General features: G+C 40.5%; 1 protein-coding gene across 1 annotated transcript; it reads right to left on the bottom strand.

Annotated features, from left to right (window-relative positions):
- Positions 1 to 7,799: 7,799 nt before the first annotated feature.
- Positions 7,800 to 10,021, bottom strand: LOC311051650 (nuclear factor 7, ovary-like; the record flags this gene model as incomplete). The annotated part of the gene is made up of 2 exons (XM_084066234.1): positions 7,800 to 8,119; positions 8,881 to 10,021. 2 exons carry the CDS (start codon positions 10,019 to 10,021, stop codon positions 7,800 to 7,802), a joined length of 1,461 nt encoding a protein of 486 aa, XP_083922360.1.
- Between the last annotated feature and the right edge of the window lie 6,394 nt (positions 10,022 to 16,415).

Here is a 16,415-nt window from a genome sequence, read left to right as displayed (position 1 = left end):
ATACAGTTACTAGTTACATTGTACACAAATGATGTATTCCCAACAATGTGTAAATCATCAAATGTTCTAATTTGTTATTCACTACAACTCAAAGTTAAATTGTAGTTATCAAATGAATAATTATTTATTTATTTCGTGACTTATATTGATTGAATACGTAATATGTAACTAGTAACTATCTTATTTATGGCGATGTTTGCTTACTCTATGTATGCTTTATTCATGTGGTTTTAATTAGCAAAATATTTACATACGCTGGACATTGATACTAACACCTGTGTTTCTTCTCCATGCACAGAGACCATCTTCTGCTTGCATCGCCAGATTCGCCACCAAGAGACCTGGACCCTGCCAACGATGAAGGTAGTCTGCCAAGTGCCTCCAGAATCTCCAACTACCTACCGTACCTCCGAACTTCAGGCATTGATGGACAGTAACTAGGACTATTTTACTTCAGTAGTGAACTCAAGTACATTTTTTGGAGTATTTTAGTTTTAGTTTTTATTTGCCAGCACTTGACTTTCACTCCACTACATTTCAAATAGATTTTTGTCTGCGCCACCGTTGGCCCGGTCACTGTGAAACTGTGCACACACACTCCCTGGATGCCACAGCAGACCCTCTGCCCCACATTTTTCAGATCAGCCTGTCATAGCGCCAGCATGAGGATAACTTTTGCCAAACACATTTTTGGATGAATAGCCGCTGTGCCAAGGGATTCAAAGCTCCCCTGGGGACTTTGAATTGGTCAGAAACTCTAGAGTTTTTATTGAGAGCCAGGAGCTACCTGACCAGTTTGTGTCCAAAAGACGGCACACCTCTTCACCGATCAAAGAGGTGTTTACAATAGTTTAGCTTCTATTCACATGGTGAAGTTTAAAATGGCATGATATAAGTTCACATGATGCTCTGTTCTCTTGTTCCCCATCAGGTTCACATGGTGCTCTGTTCTCTTGTTCCCCATCAAGTTCACCTGGTGCTTTCTCTTGGATTTCTGTCCTGTTAAGTGATTTTCAGTTCATACAGGTATGTATGTCAGTATGTATGTTCATATATTCAAGGTTTCCCAGTTCTGTTTTGATCATGTTTCTTGTTGGTTCAGCATCCTAGAGTTGATTTATTTATTTCAAAGCCCTAAAACCCAACAATGACTTGTACTCTGGAGTAGCACCCAGCAGTACACTTTATTTACCAGGTTTCTATTACTGGCACCATGCGTTGTCACAGACCTGTGTTGTGTCACATCTGATGGATACATGTGGACATGTCAATTTCCAACTTTGAGTGAACATGGGGTTCATTATCAACATCGACACCCTGATGCTGATGGTTCCTGAGCTGCTTCAAGTGCATATATACATCTGCACCTACCGATTCAGCCAGGAATCAGCCATGTATGCGTCTGTGTTTTCTTTCTCCCCCTTTCTTTTTTTAGGGGGCTGGAATAACAACCCAACTGCAGGCCAGTTCCAAAGCATCTTCCGCCGTCTGATGGTCCGGTGTGGTGTCAACTCTAGCTCTGCAGGGAACGTCACAGCACAGGATGGCACCCAATCCCTTGCAGCTATGGAGATGTCAGTTGAAGATCATCCATCACCCTTCACTAACATCGCAGCTATTCTGTCCGACCACAGCTGTCTCCCAACCCGCTTTGGGGGTCTCGTAGATAATGCTCTCGTGTACACCTCAGGGTTTGTGATTAGGAAGATCCTCAGAAAGCTGTCCTGTGCTGTGTGCCGTGCGAGCCTGGTTACAGATGCAGTACCCACTTCTTTGGAGCAGAACTATCATCTTCTTGCTTTGAAGAATATGGGTGGCCTGATGATTCCCTCTGAAGGTACAGTGAAGGTGATCAGATGTGCTGAGCGTGTTATTCGGCAGTTCCAGTGCCCAGTATCCCAGCTCCATCACATTGTCCGGGCTGAGATTGGTTTGGAAGATGCGTTTCTGCTCGGGGAGCACATTGTGAATACACAGTTTGGTATAGACAACCACCACTTTATGTTATTGTCATTAGTTGTGGATTGTTTTTACAAAATGAGGCTGCACCACATCACCAAACTGAAGACACTACAATTACAGCGTGGCAACACACAACAGAAGCTGTGCAAAACAATCCTCTTCAAGGGTTTTTAGTTTAATTATTAGTTATTTGACTGTACTGTATTTTGGTTGATTGTTTTAATACTTTATTAACAAGATTGTTAACAGTACAAGTACTACAGTCAAAAGTTATGCTAAAAGGTTAGCACTAAAAAGCCCCAGGGGCTTGTTTCCATTGTGGTCCATGTTGAGCATTGTTGTACTGCTTCAGATTTTCGCTCCAAGGATGTTGCTTTAATTTGTACTATAGTCTACAGGGCAGGAATATAACAGGGGCCGCCTTGTGCCTTATGTCCTTCAAAAAATATATATACCTTGATGCCCCTGTTCACACTGCCTCAGTGTGCTTCTTCATGGTTTATAGACATCAGTGTATTTTTCTTTCATTTGGCTGGTTATACTATGTATTTAACCACTTAAACACTACATTTGTACAGTTACAACTGTACATGGAACGACCTTTCCCCATCTACAACAAATCTCTTTGCCAAAAATACAGGCTCTGTGGTTTTGAGTTTTTATATATGCTATTTTTTGGAAAATGTTCCCCCCAGAATAGGCATGCTGGGGTCCAAGTTGTTAAACTGAATCATCCTTAACCCTTAAATTATTAAAATCATTGTTTTATGTTGTATTTGATGGCATTGCTGTGACCCTGTGAACCATCCTTGGAAACCTCCCCTCTTATATCTGCTCTGAGTTTGTTTTCATCAACAACTCTTTCTTAGATCAAACGCCTGATTCCGCTACGTTGTGCCCCCTCTGCGAACAGTGGCTGGCAAAAAGAAGCTTGTTTTACTTTGAACCATGGGCTTTGAAAGATCGCCAAACTTAAGTTAAACTACGCCACACTGATTTAATTTGGGGGTAAGGAATTGATCTGTGCCTACGTGGTCAATTGTATTGATTGAATTGTACAATATGATGTTGTGTACGGGTATGTTTTCCTTTTAAATCTATTTTGATTTAAACTGTTAGGGATTTTCAGTTGGAATGGTTACTGTAGTCAGTCTGTTGTGTTCTGTCCAGTGCATGCATGCATGCATACTTGTAAAAATAGTCTCTGTCTCAATGTATGAGTGAGCAATACACAATTGGAACTGGAATGCTATGAAATTGAAGCTTATGAATGGATCCTAGTGGGCTTTGTTGTCCAGAATGGATAACATTGTCATTCCAACCTGAATTTTTTTTTTTTTTCTAAAGAGCTGGAGAGATGGGAGACCTCTGTTACTGAACAAACAGTAGCAATGATTACTTCTATATTATTGGGCCTTGCCTGCAATTCCAGGCCTGGTACTATATTTTATTATATCATCTTTATAACCATTATAATATACCGCTCTGTGACTTTGGAATTATATGCTTTTGGTGTTATTTTATCTTTATTACCATTATGCTATATACTGCTCTGTGACTTTGGAATGATATGCTTTTGGCTGTCTTGGAATATTTGTGTTATATGTTATGCTTTCAGTGCCATTAAAATATGGAACACAGACTGACTGGCAGTGTCCCATTTCATTTGTAGTTGCTGTCTTTGTCAAAAACAATTCTGAAATGAACAATTATTTCAGTCTTTCAAAGTTGATAGCTCTGTTTTGACCTGAATAGCTAACTTTAAGGATGTTGGAAAGAAAATTCTGCAATGTGGCCAGCATATTTCATGTAGTCTGTAAGTGAATGGAGACAAAAATATAATTCAGGGAGTTGTGGTGATTTTATTTGTGGAGACCGTCTGCTTCAATGGACATAAATGCATTAGAACCTACAGGTCTACACATGAGCCGGATGATGACCTCTGTAGGCTGTGTTAAATATTCAAGTCATACTATGTAACTTTATCAATTAAACAAAAGTTATTTTTATATGTATTTGATATGATAAAGTGGGCCATCTCTCACAGTTCGCATAGAGCAACACTGTATTTTATTTATTCATTCATTCATTTATTTATTCTTGTGTGGTAAGCTTCCTTTGTACCTATCCTCGATTTTAGAATAAAAGGTTACTGGACATTCAACACGTTCACAAACACACATTAGATATACCAGTCCACGGAAGAGCAGTAAACAAGGAAAGACTGCTTTCATTTATTATGCTCCACACAAATGGAAACTGGTGCGACTGGCCTCAATAGACATTTAGGGTGCTTCTTGAGGACACACTACATTGAGACATTCAGGGTCCTTCTTGAGGACACACTACATAGTGACTGCACCCGTTTCATGTAGCACTATTTTTATTTACATCTCTGACATTGTAATGTGATTCAAATGTTAGTTCTTGTTTTTCAATATTTATGTTTTATATGCGGTTATCAAGGCGTCCTTGAAAAAGAGAGCTTGCTCTCAATGGGCTTCCCTGAATAAATCAAAGGAAGAATAAAGAAAGATAATCTTTCCCTGGTACATTTTTCACAATAACCATTCCACATAAAAGTTTTTTTTTTACCCATCTAGGTATATTACTCTGAATGAGTCTTTCGGGTTAAAATACTCAGGTTTCCTTTAACATTTTGCTTGCTGGAGATAAATTAAAAGGAGTTGTGTTTCGGTGAGTGAGGGATTGCACCCAAACGTAGACGATGAACTCAAAACAGAGTTTATTAAACCAAGAAGTCTCCAAAACAAGGCAGGCAAAAAACTAAATTCTGATTCAGGTATGAGCAAGGTAACATGACTTGATCAGACTTCTGATATACTCAATTGAGTAAATGTATAAATAAGTTGCTTCTGGAAGTTCTGGTCTAACAGGTCACTCGCACAAACAGCATAAAACCAGCATAAAACAAACTGCTGTCACACAGGGGAGTATAAATAGTAAAATACTAACTAGACACAGGTGAACTCAACAGACAATCAACACTGGGATAGGCTGGGGGACTAACAGGACACAGGTGGAACACATGGCAAATCACAGGACTGGTTAGACAAGACAGGTAACAGCAACAAGAACGAACAGGAAGCACAGGAATAATACTACAAAATAAGAAACACCTGGGGAATCAACAAACTACCAGAATTCCAAGACTAATACAGACCATACAGATCTAAGAGACAAGAACAAAACACCTAAACCAAACAGGGAACAAGAACAGAAATAGGCCTAAATGTCCAAAAACGTATCAACACAATAAAGGCCCAGGGCTGAGGAGCAGACTGTGGTAGTTTGCTGTCTTTGATATCTGTTATAGTATTAACCCTTTAAGACCTGTGGCCGATTTTACAAATGCCTCCTAAATCAGTAGTTCTCAAACGTTTTGTGTGCCAAGGACCCCCCAGAAGAGAAGATTTGTTAAAAAAAATCTAAATAATAAAAAAGGAAAAAAAGAAATGTGTGCCCCCTTGTAAAACGTATTTTAATTCATTGATAAGTTGGATTCTTTCACAGTGGTTTCACTTGCTGTATAAACATGAATGAGTCACATTTTCTGTTTCCGCATTATGCAATTTAATACTAAGAGTCGGCCTGGTATTAATTCCCAGTTTCATTTGTAATGTAATGTTAATGTATTTTCCTTTTGTGTCAAACAAAATAACCACCCAATCTGCCCTGTCGCCACCAATAGAGAACTCTGACCAACTATGCGTCCATGACTCTTTTTTTTTTAACCCATTAAGACCTATGGGGTGGCCATAGCTGAGTGGTTAGTGAGTCCAGGCCAGCATATGTGTCGATGAAATGAAATTTGTCCCTGAGCAAGACTCTTAACCCCAAATTGCTCACAGGTTCTCATTGGAAACAAGACCGCAAGGACTTTCATGAACGACCTGTTAAAAGGAATTATCCTTATCCTTAAGGTCGATTTTACAAATGTCTTCTAAACAGTTTTCTGAAAAAAACGTATGTTTCTATATCAGTGGTGCTCAAACTTTTTCATGTCAACCCCCAACATTATATGTATTTGGCCGCAGACCCCCATCTCAAAATGTTTTGTTCCAGGGACCCCCCAGAAGCAAATATATGAGTAAAAATGTTTCAATTTGCGCAAATTAAAAGATTTGCACACATTTTCACGATTTTTCAAAAATAACAGATCTACAAGCTCATAGCGTGCTATGAGCTTGTAGATCTGCTATTTTTGAATAGCCAACCAATGTGCTATATTCATATAGCTCAAATCTAAAATGACACAGCTTTCCTTGTTTTAATGGGTTAAACACTTCCACTTCCACCACTGCAATAAAAAAAAAGAAGCCGAACACAGATTTACCTGAATAAATACTTAAAACTGAAACATGAAGGCATTATCTTTTCACACACTCTCATCCAAGAGCTTAATGCGTCTTAATTAGGTTCACTAGATTAATAGCATTTCTTTGGCCCACAAATGCAATAATCCAATCCTTATCATTTGCTCTAAAACATACAATAATCAAAATTGGATTCTATGATATTCATGTTTTTATTTTTTTTATTTTCAAGTTTGATTTAATTGAATGAACAGAAGCAGCAACACAAAGCAGAACCTCAGTTTGTATTGTGATTGGGCCCCTATGCTCCATAAAGGAGCCTACAGGAAGAAGTCAAAAGTAAGTCAGTATGGTCCAAAAAAAATCACTTAATTTTACATTATTTTAAAATATTGACAATAGCCTCACAGCTATTAGCAATAGCTCACAACGCGTCCTGAGCTCCTAGATCAGCTATTTTCACTACTTTGGTGCCACGCACTTGTATGATTAATTAGGGCATTACTTTACAAAAAAAAACATAAAAAGTTGAAATGGAGATACAAGGTTTCTGCCCGACAGCAGCGATAAACAGCATTATTATTTTTTATCCGAGATTTGACACAGTCTATGTATGGACACATTGATGACCCCTGGTTTCTAGTAATTAATATCCAATGAAAGGCCAGATAGGTGGGGAGGTGATTAATATTCAATGAGAGGGGAGCGGATGTATCCTGGTTCCAGACGAATCTGCCATTGCAAAAATTTGGTCTGGCCCATAGACTGTAAAAAAGAATGGACTAAGCTCGCGTCATATATCCTGCACAATGCAACCAGACCATTATTGGTTGGGTAGCTTGCCAATCAAATCATCCCGCCCCTCCTCTTATATGTCATCATGATTTGTGTGCATGGGGATCTCATCTTAAACAAGCTCAGTGCTTAATGAGCTTCCAGTTTAGTAGACCTTGTATTGTGAATTTGTACTTCCATGTACTGTTATTCTCATGTCTTACTAAATAAAGTACATCAATCAATCCTAGATCATAGCCTACTTTATCGCCAAATTTAAAATAAATGGGACCATAATTTACCAAAACGCATATCATGATGATTGAAAGAATACTTTAAACTAGCGACTGGAAGCATATAGTATTTATGACAATGTTTATTAAGGTAAGAAAATCAAGTCTAAAGTTTGTCAAAAACCCATCTGCTTGCATTAACATAAATTCTTTCTGACACCAGCAGGGGTAAAACAGCAAAACTACAGGCCATTCATATGAACTGTCACTTGAACTCATTCATATGAACTGTCACTTGAACTCTCTTCCTATATCGACTCAATTTCAAAGCAGGAAGCTGCTTTGAAATTCGGAGGGATTTCTCTCCCTCCGAAGTTGTCAGGGACCAATCAGGGCCCAGTATGCAAATATGGGGAGGGTTTATCACCAGAGGCATTGTTTTTAATTTGCCCCTCGGAAATGCAGGTTCCACACAGAGATTCCAGACTAATATCTACCGCTGACCCAATCGAGAAGCCAGTTGTTGAGTGGCTCCCCGTCTGAACAGACCTCTAGAATGGTAGAGGCTCTCTAGCGCCCTCCGGCTGTCCAGTGGACACACTCTGATGTCGGTGCTTTTAGCATCAGCGGCTTCTCCCACAGCGAAGTACGGGAAGAGCTTCTCGGTGAAAGTATGTTTATGGGTGTAGATGTGAGTCATGTCCTCAGAGTCATGGAAGGACACTTGTCCCCCGTCGTAGTCCAGCTGGACTCTGATCTTCTCAGGGTTCCTCTGCACTGAGATGGTGTCTCCACAGCCGTTGTCATACTCTCCTTTGGTGGAACAAAGTAATACATTTTTTAATGTTACATTACTGAGGCACTACACTGTCTCTCTGCATTCTATGTATGTGTTTACCTTGTAAGTCGCTCTGGATAAAGAGTGTCTGATAAATGTCTACATTGTAAATTGTACATTGTGGTGGAAAAAGTAATCAAATTGTTTACTTGACTAAAAGTATCAATAGGCTAATACTAAGTTGAAATACTTAGTATTAGTATATATATCTGATTACAGAATTAACTTCAGTAACAGTACAAAGGTATTGGCATCAAAATATACTTAAGTACTAAATGTAAAGTATTCATTATGCAGAATATCCCTTTTCACAAATACAAATCTTTTGAAAATAACCGATCTACAAGCTCACAACGCATTGCTTCATGAGACGTTGTGAGCTTGTAGATCGGCTATTTTCAGCATGCAGCTAAGTGTAAGTCAGGTATTATGACGCCATCATGGCCTGCCAAAATACAATTTAGTCAACCAAATATCATATGATTTCAGTCAACTAAATCTACAAGCTCACAACGCATTGCTTCATGAGACGTTGTGACCTTGTAGATCGGCTATTTTCGGCATGCAGCTAAGTGTAAATCAAGCATTATGATGCCATCATGGCATACCAAAATACAATTTTAGTCAACTAAATCTACAGTCGATTTAGTCAACTAAAACTAGACTAAAACAAAAAAAAATCTGATTCAGAAGTACATGTACTTAGTTACTTTACACCTCTGATCATCATACTCACCATCGCTCAGACTTAAACACCAGATTCCGTTCTGCGGCGTGGCGTAGATCTTTCCCTTCCTGTCGACGGAGGTTTTAGCGACACCTATAGTCCAGTCAGGATGGTCTCCGACCTGCACCTCCCAGCTGTGTGCTCCTGAACTGAAGCCCTTGGAACCCAGAACGGTGGAAGAGTAGCTGTTCCTCTCCGGGTTGTCAGGAAGCGGCTGCATTGTGTCCGAACATCTCACGGCGCTCAGGTCTTCAGATAGACACAGGTGGGGGTTCGCTGTGTTCGGGTCCAGGATGACCGGAGTGAACTTCACCGTGTCCTTCATCTTCTCCCAGACTCTGAAGCCCAGGTTGCCCTGGTGTTTGGCCACGTCTATCAGCACTCCTGACACAAACGTAGGATTTGAAGCTCTAGGCCCCTCTAGGGGAAGCTCTAGGCAGTCTTTATAACTGCAGAGAAACGGCACATTGGGTTTCTGTAGCTCTCGTTCTAAGGCGGAGATGATTTCTGATAGAGAGGAGATCTGCTCCTCGATGATCTTCATCTTTCTGATGACGGTCTTCCTATTGTGCTCCCCTTGCTCCCTCAGTGCTTTCAGTCTGGCCTCCTCTTCTTCTTTCAGGAACCGCTGGATCTTTTTAAACTCTGCCCTGATCTGCTTCTCTGTGGCCTCCACCTGCTTCTCTGTGTGGTCCATCACGTGCTTGTAGATCTGTTCCACCGCCTTGAATCTGTTCCTCTTGTCCTGCAGAGCCTGGAGGTCAAGGTTCACATGCTCCTTCAGGTTCTTCACTGCTTGTTCCACAGGAAGGAACGTGTGACCTTTGTCGTGTGGGAAGTCACAGGTCAGACACACGGTTCTCTGTTCGTCTTCACAGAACAGTTTGGGCTCCTCTGGATGTCTACACCTACACGACAACTGAGATGAGTCAGTCGTCTGGACAGCCGGTTGTTTCAGAGGGAAATGGATTGGTAGATCCTTGGATGAGGATCTTCTCTTACACATGGGACAGTTCTTTGTTTTATTTTCTTTCCAGAATTCTCCCAGGCACTTAGAGCAGAATCTGTGGTCACAGCCAAGAGTCACTGGATCTTGGAATGTATCGGAACACGAACACACGAAGCATTCAGGATACGTTTTCTCTGCCATTTTCCTTCAGTCATAAAAGTATCTTTAAATGACAAGACTCACCGATTCACATCAACTTCAACCCAGTGAGCAGCGAGTCTCCAGCAGTTCTGTACAGAACTCTTAAAGTTCAGCTTTTGTTCCCAGGAGTAGAAGTATAATTCTCTGCACCGTTTCCCTAAGTATAAAAAAAGTATCCGTCAGATTAAAGCGTTCATAAATATTCCTTCAACGCTCTCTGAACCTGTGTTGTTGTTATCTTACCGCTCAGTGGCACAATGATAAGATAATATGTAATCTGAGTCATATGTTCACTAGTTAATCATTAAATCAAAGCATGTCACTGTAATTATAGTAGCTACCTCATAGAAGCATGCTATTGTATTCTGGTTCTTATATATTCATCTTATTTATGTACATTATAGTTATATTATTCATTTTTGTTACCAGTTATAAAATAACTGCTTTCCATGAAATAAAAGCAGAAACATTAATCAAAGATACAAATAGTTATGACACCTGGCATAATCTTTAAGAGTAAAGTTCAAAGTGTTCCACATAGCTATAAAGACATTAAAGGAGCACTTCACCCATTTTCAACCTTATCTTCGTATAATTGGTCCTCACTAATGTTCATGATTAGATGACACCATTTTCGTCTACTCACTCTGTTGGAGGGCTGTGGACAGTTCAGAAATAATTTTCCACAAGTAGAAAGCCTGCAGTTTTTATGAGCTTGGTTTCCCCACCGATGATGCCGCCAATTATATGAAGATTGGTTGAAAATGGGTGACGTGACCAGGCCCATTGAAGTTGCTGTACTCTGCCCTCTACCCTGAGCCACGACAGCCACGTGTACAATCTACGACGGTGCTCTGCCAAGACCCGCCCTTAGAAACGGCCCGCCTGCCTCTGATTGGCCTCTTTCAGCCTGTACATACACACACACAAACGCACGCACGCACGCACGCACGCACACACACACACACACACACACACACACACACACACACGGAGCACTGTTTTTTCACGCCACACCACGGTTTGTTTTGCTTCTGTGTGTGAATGTGAACAAACGAGTGAGCCGATGACTTTATTTACTTTATGTGGAAAAATGTGTGGTTTCTGAAATCATGCGAGCCCAGCATATTTAGCGTATTTTGCTATACTGTTGACTTTGAACTTAATCTGTGTATAATCGAGTCATATGACAATAGTTATGACACCTGGCATAATCTTTAAGAGTAAAGTTCAAAGTGTTCCACACAGCTATAAAGACATTAAAGGAGCACCTCACCCATTTTCAACCTTATCTTCATATAATTGGTCCTCACTAATGCTCATGATTAGATGACACCATTTTTTGTCTACTCCCTCTGTTGGAGGGCTGTGGATAGTTCAGAAACCCGCCTACCAGTGACATCATCGGTAGGTTTCCACAAATAGAAAGCCTTCCGTTTTTATTAGCTTGGTTTCCCCACCGATGATGTCACTGGTAGGCAGGTTTTTGAACTGTCCACAGCCCTCCTCTGAGACACAGAGCGAGTAGACAGAAATGTAATATTATAATGAGCATTAGTGAGGACCAATTATATGGTCCTTCACCTGAAAATATAGGTGAAGTTCTCCTTCAACATTTGGAATTCTGGAAATGTAGGACCGCTAAATATGTATTTGGCCACAGACTCCTACCTGAAAATATTTCAGAGACCCCTGTACAAGATTTGTGTTGTTAAAATGTTTCAAACATCTCTCATGTTATTGAAGTAGTTTATCAGGTACATGGGCACTGATCCCTTGAGTTTCTTGAAGACCAGGCCCATTCAAGTTGCTGGCACCCTGAGTGTGTAAAGTTGTCTATGCTGTAATACTTGGTTGTTGTTTTGATCATTATTGTATGCTGTAATGTTATTTTTTATGTGGACTGGACTCTTGGAAGATCAGCCGATGGACTAAAAGAGATCCATACAAAATAAAATAAATCCCACCATAGCATAATGAGCAGGGGTTAGGTGAGTCCTGGCGTGAGGTTAATTAGTAACTGTCATGATGCGGGTCTACCCATAGGGGGTCTACCTCTCCTCTGCCCCGCCCCCTCCTTTACTGAACTCTGATTTGAGCGTGAACTGCCAATTTGCCCAGCTGAGTCTCCTCAGCCTAATGACTTGTGCTTTTAAGTTGGTTTCAACTGGTTGTCCAGTGTTGCGTTATAATTTATGCCACGACGTGAGTCCCAGTGTTTGTTCCTGTTTCTCTGCTCCCCGTGTCATGTGCTTGTTCTACCTCCTCCTTGTTTGAGGTGTACCTGAGTTTATTATTGTTTATTTCTTGCCTAAGTCTAAAGTAAAAGCTACCTTTGCGTTTGGGTCCCCTGCATGTTGCACACCGTGACAGTAACCTCATCAGTTTGTTTTGAGTTCGGCTGTTTTGCTTTTAATGCCTTTGTGGTGCTAGAGTACCATGCATAGTCAAAATGGCATTGGATGAGTGTTCCAGATAGTGTCCTCAGTGCATTCCTACCGACCAACGAGGAGATCCTGCCCAAAAATCTTGTTCTTTGCTTAGTCCAATGTCCAGTCCAGTGAGATATAATTCAGTGAATGATGTCAACTGGAAACACAACTTAATGCACATCTGTAAAATCATATCTTATATAAAAATTGCCTAGAGGGTCAACCGATGGCGGGCGGGCGGACGGTGGAGGTCACGAACGTAACAGGTAAGACAGTGGACCTGGGTGCTGCAAGTGCATCACTGCTTGGCGGCAGCGTTAAAGCCGTGTTTGACACTTCAAATGGCCATACTTTGGTGACCATTAGCGCAACATAGACTAGGTTTGAGGGCCGGCCTGAAAATCTAGTGTAATACAATACCATATTCCCTATGTGAACAATTTCACCACTTTCCTGAAGCCTCCATCAAAACCAAGCAGGTCTCCGCCAGGCCAGATAGGTTATTGTGGCCTCCTAATGTCCAATTATAGGCCAATGTGAAAAGGGTGAAAATAAGTCAACCTCCTGGTGGCGCTATAAAAGGCAGATGTGAAAGAAAAAAAAAATCAGAGGTTTTTCCTTGGCCTCTAGGGAGTGTGCGTGCAAAGTTTCACGCAGATCGGTCCAGTTATCGGTAAAAAAAAGGATGTGCATTTCTGCTCATGTACAGTAATTAAAAACAAACATTAAATAGTATAGACCCATGACCAATTCGGTTTGACATGATGTAAATGACACAGATATACAGTATGTAATCCCTTGCCATTCACAGAGATCAGATAATCTGCTTTAATTCAAATGTATTTTTGTATACTGAATAATACATCTCTGACACTGTGTGCTAATCTAGACACTCCCTATCAAGTCACAGGACGGGCTGGTGACCAGTCCAGGTTATGCCCAAGCTGAGGACAAGGCTCTGTACGTGTTGTCATCGCTTGGTGTCACTGATGAGGAGAAGCAGCAGATTCAGATAGCCACAGTTTTGCAAGCAAAGAACGATTTACATCGTGTCATACCTTCAACGGGAGCGTTGGCAGGTGGTTTGCCTTCAACATGGTGGACAACAAACAGGATCCATCAAACTCAGGGATATTGCAGTATGTTTTATTTTATTTTACATTTTCAATCAATTTCAGATTGATGCTACTACAAGACAATGATTATTTGGATCTTTTTAAACTCTTATTAATAGTTTATTTCCTCCTCCTGTAGACAGGAGAGACAGGACCATCTCCCAGGTTGACACTGAAGATCCAAACGCACTTGAGGCTCTTGATGATCTGTATTAATCCTTCCAAGTCCAAGTCATCTCATCCATGACCTTAAAATTGTATAGTAAAACGATTACTTTATTGATTTATGTGACATGTTCAGGGATTTGTGTCTCTTGTTTCTTTTGTTCTTTTGGCCATAGTACATTATTTATTTTGATTATTGGCAGAGGTCACTGTCAGTCATTTCTTTGTATATTAAGGTTATCTGCTCTGTGAAACTTGTTTATAAAGCCTAAAAGTCAAACAGCAATGCGATTTTGATTCATAACTAACAATGTTCAAAGCCAAATACACAAGTCAATATAGCTGCAAGCAGCGATAATATGGGGCCAGGAGAGAGAAAGAGAAATGATAATTCCTTTAACAGGTCAGTTCATGAAAGTCCTTGCGGTCTTGTTTCCAATGAGGGCCTGTGAGCAATTAGGGGTTAAGAGTCTTGCTCAGGGACAAATTTCGTTTCATCGACACATTTGCTGACCTGGCCTGGAATCGTACCTGGGTCAACCAGAGCCTCTGGCTCCCTAACCACTCAGCTATGGCCGACCCTCAGAGAGAGAGAGAGAGAGAGAGAGAGAGAGAGAGAGAGAGAGAGAGAGAGAGAGAGAGAGAGAGAGAGAGAGAGAGAGAGAGAGAGAGAGAGCGAGCGAGCGAGAGAGAGAGAATAGATTGAAGAGACAGAGACATTGAAACGGAATAGATTGAAGATAGAAACGGAATAGATTGAAGAGAGAGAGAGAGCCATGGAAACGGAATAGATTGAGTCATGTTTTTTGCAATTCAACTTAAATGAGTCTGCATCAAGTGAGGCTTGAACCGGCAACCTTGCGATCATGAGGCACTCTTAGGTAGCTGCAACACTACCTATAGTGCTATAGCTTTGTCCAGGCTGATATCGTCTGTTGAGGATCACAAACTCTTGCCTTCTGTCATGACCCAAGCCCCTGTTTCACTAACACAAAGATCACTCGTTCACAAACCATTTACCAATGAAGAAATTGTATATCTCCTCAGAACCAAAAATAGTGAAAGTAGCCGATCTACAAGCTCACAAACCATTAAAAGTTGTCAGATTGTACATCGGCTATTTTCACAATGAAGTATGTTATACATTGAAAAAACATACTCTCATTGCTATCTGAAAAGTTGTGAGATTGTAGATCAGCTATTTTCACAATGAAGTATGTAAAAAACACTCAATTAAGTATTTCATGTTATCTTTAACAATTGCAAATGTATTCATTGATAGTCATGTTGTGTGAAATGCAACTTAGATGAAGTCTGCACCAAGTGAGGCTTGAACCTGTGACCTTGAGGTTGTGAGACATACACTTAAGCGGGACGCTATTGGACCAAGAGACAAACCTCTGAAAAAAGAGATCACACTGATCATACAGTTTCACGCAAATAGCTGAAAAATCCTGGGTTTAAGTGTTTTTCAAACTGCTCAAGATTGCGGACAACCTAAGGGCGGTGCTTACTGGTCAACGTGATAGATGTGTTCCTCATTAGTCAAGGCACATGTGTAAGCAGGTCTAATGGCTGTCGGCCAAACGAGGCATGACTTTTGCCTGTTTAAAGTTTCAATTTTCAAAAAATTGCTATAGCGCCCCCGTTTGACCAATTGGAGTAAGATTGGTTTCAGTGATATTTGGAATGGCCCTTTACATTTCTGCAAAGTTTCAAAGAATGGTAAGTCTGCATGTATGAGTTAGGGGCAGATGAATAATTGTCATAAAACTGCAATATTCATTGGCTCATTAAAGCTTCATTTTTTCACTTATGGAAGATATTTTGCAAACGTTTTTTGGTATAGGTCCAAAGTTCATGTGTAAAAAGTTTCGTGCAGATTACTCAAAAATCCCAGGAGGAGATAGGTTTTAACTGTTTTTCATATAATTCAAAATGGTGGGAGATCTAAAGGTCAGAGGTCAAAAGTCAGAGTGTGAAAGTTGTTCAGCATGAGGAGACGCATGTGTGCATCGAAGTTTCATGGCTGTAGGTGAAACAGGGCATGAGTTGTACCTGATCAAAGTTGGCATTTTTCAATTGAGTGCTATAGCGCCACCTTTTGACGAAAGATTGTGAGAATTATTTCTTGATCGTTTTTCATGACCATCTATCATATGGCCGAGTTTCATAAAAAGCGACTGCACGGTTCAGCCAGAACTGCCAAAAGTGGCAGAAGAAGAAGAAACGGAATAATGCCAATAACAATATGGGTCCATGCTGGAAGCCTGGCCCCATAATTAATATCATCAATAATTTGTTTGACAATGAATTTGCACTAAAATGTAATGACTAGTGTCTGTAGAGTTATTATGGACGTGCCTAAATTGTACCAAAGAGTTCTTGGCTGCCTTAGCTCGTGTTCACACCGCAGTCAAATCTGATTTCCGGTAGTTTCTCAGATCCAATCTTCAGGACCACACTGTTAGAGAACTGATCTGATTTAAACAATGTTTAACCTGTCTGCTTTTGTCTTTTTTTGTTGACAAGACTCATAAAACCTATCCGACTTCAATCTGAATACGTAGGCCAGAAATCAGATTTGAGCTGCCAGTGTGTACACAGCCTTGTTAAAGACCAGACCAATTAAGAGATGTTGCACTTTGTCTTCTACCTTGAGCCATCCTAAACTAGCATAGA

This window comes from Gymnoscopelus microlampas (assembly GCF_963454915.1).
Source record: "Gymnoscopelus microlampas genome assembly, chromosome: 9".
Lineage (NCBI taxonomy): Eukaryota > Metazoa > Chordata > Actinopteri > Myctophiformes > Myctophidae > Gymnoscopelus > Gymnoscopelus microlampas.
This window is presented reverse-complemented; position numbering and strand designations above follow the sequence as displayed.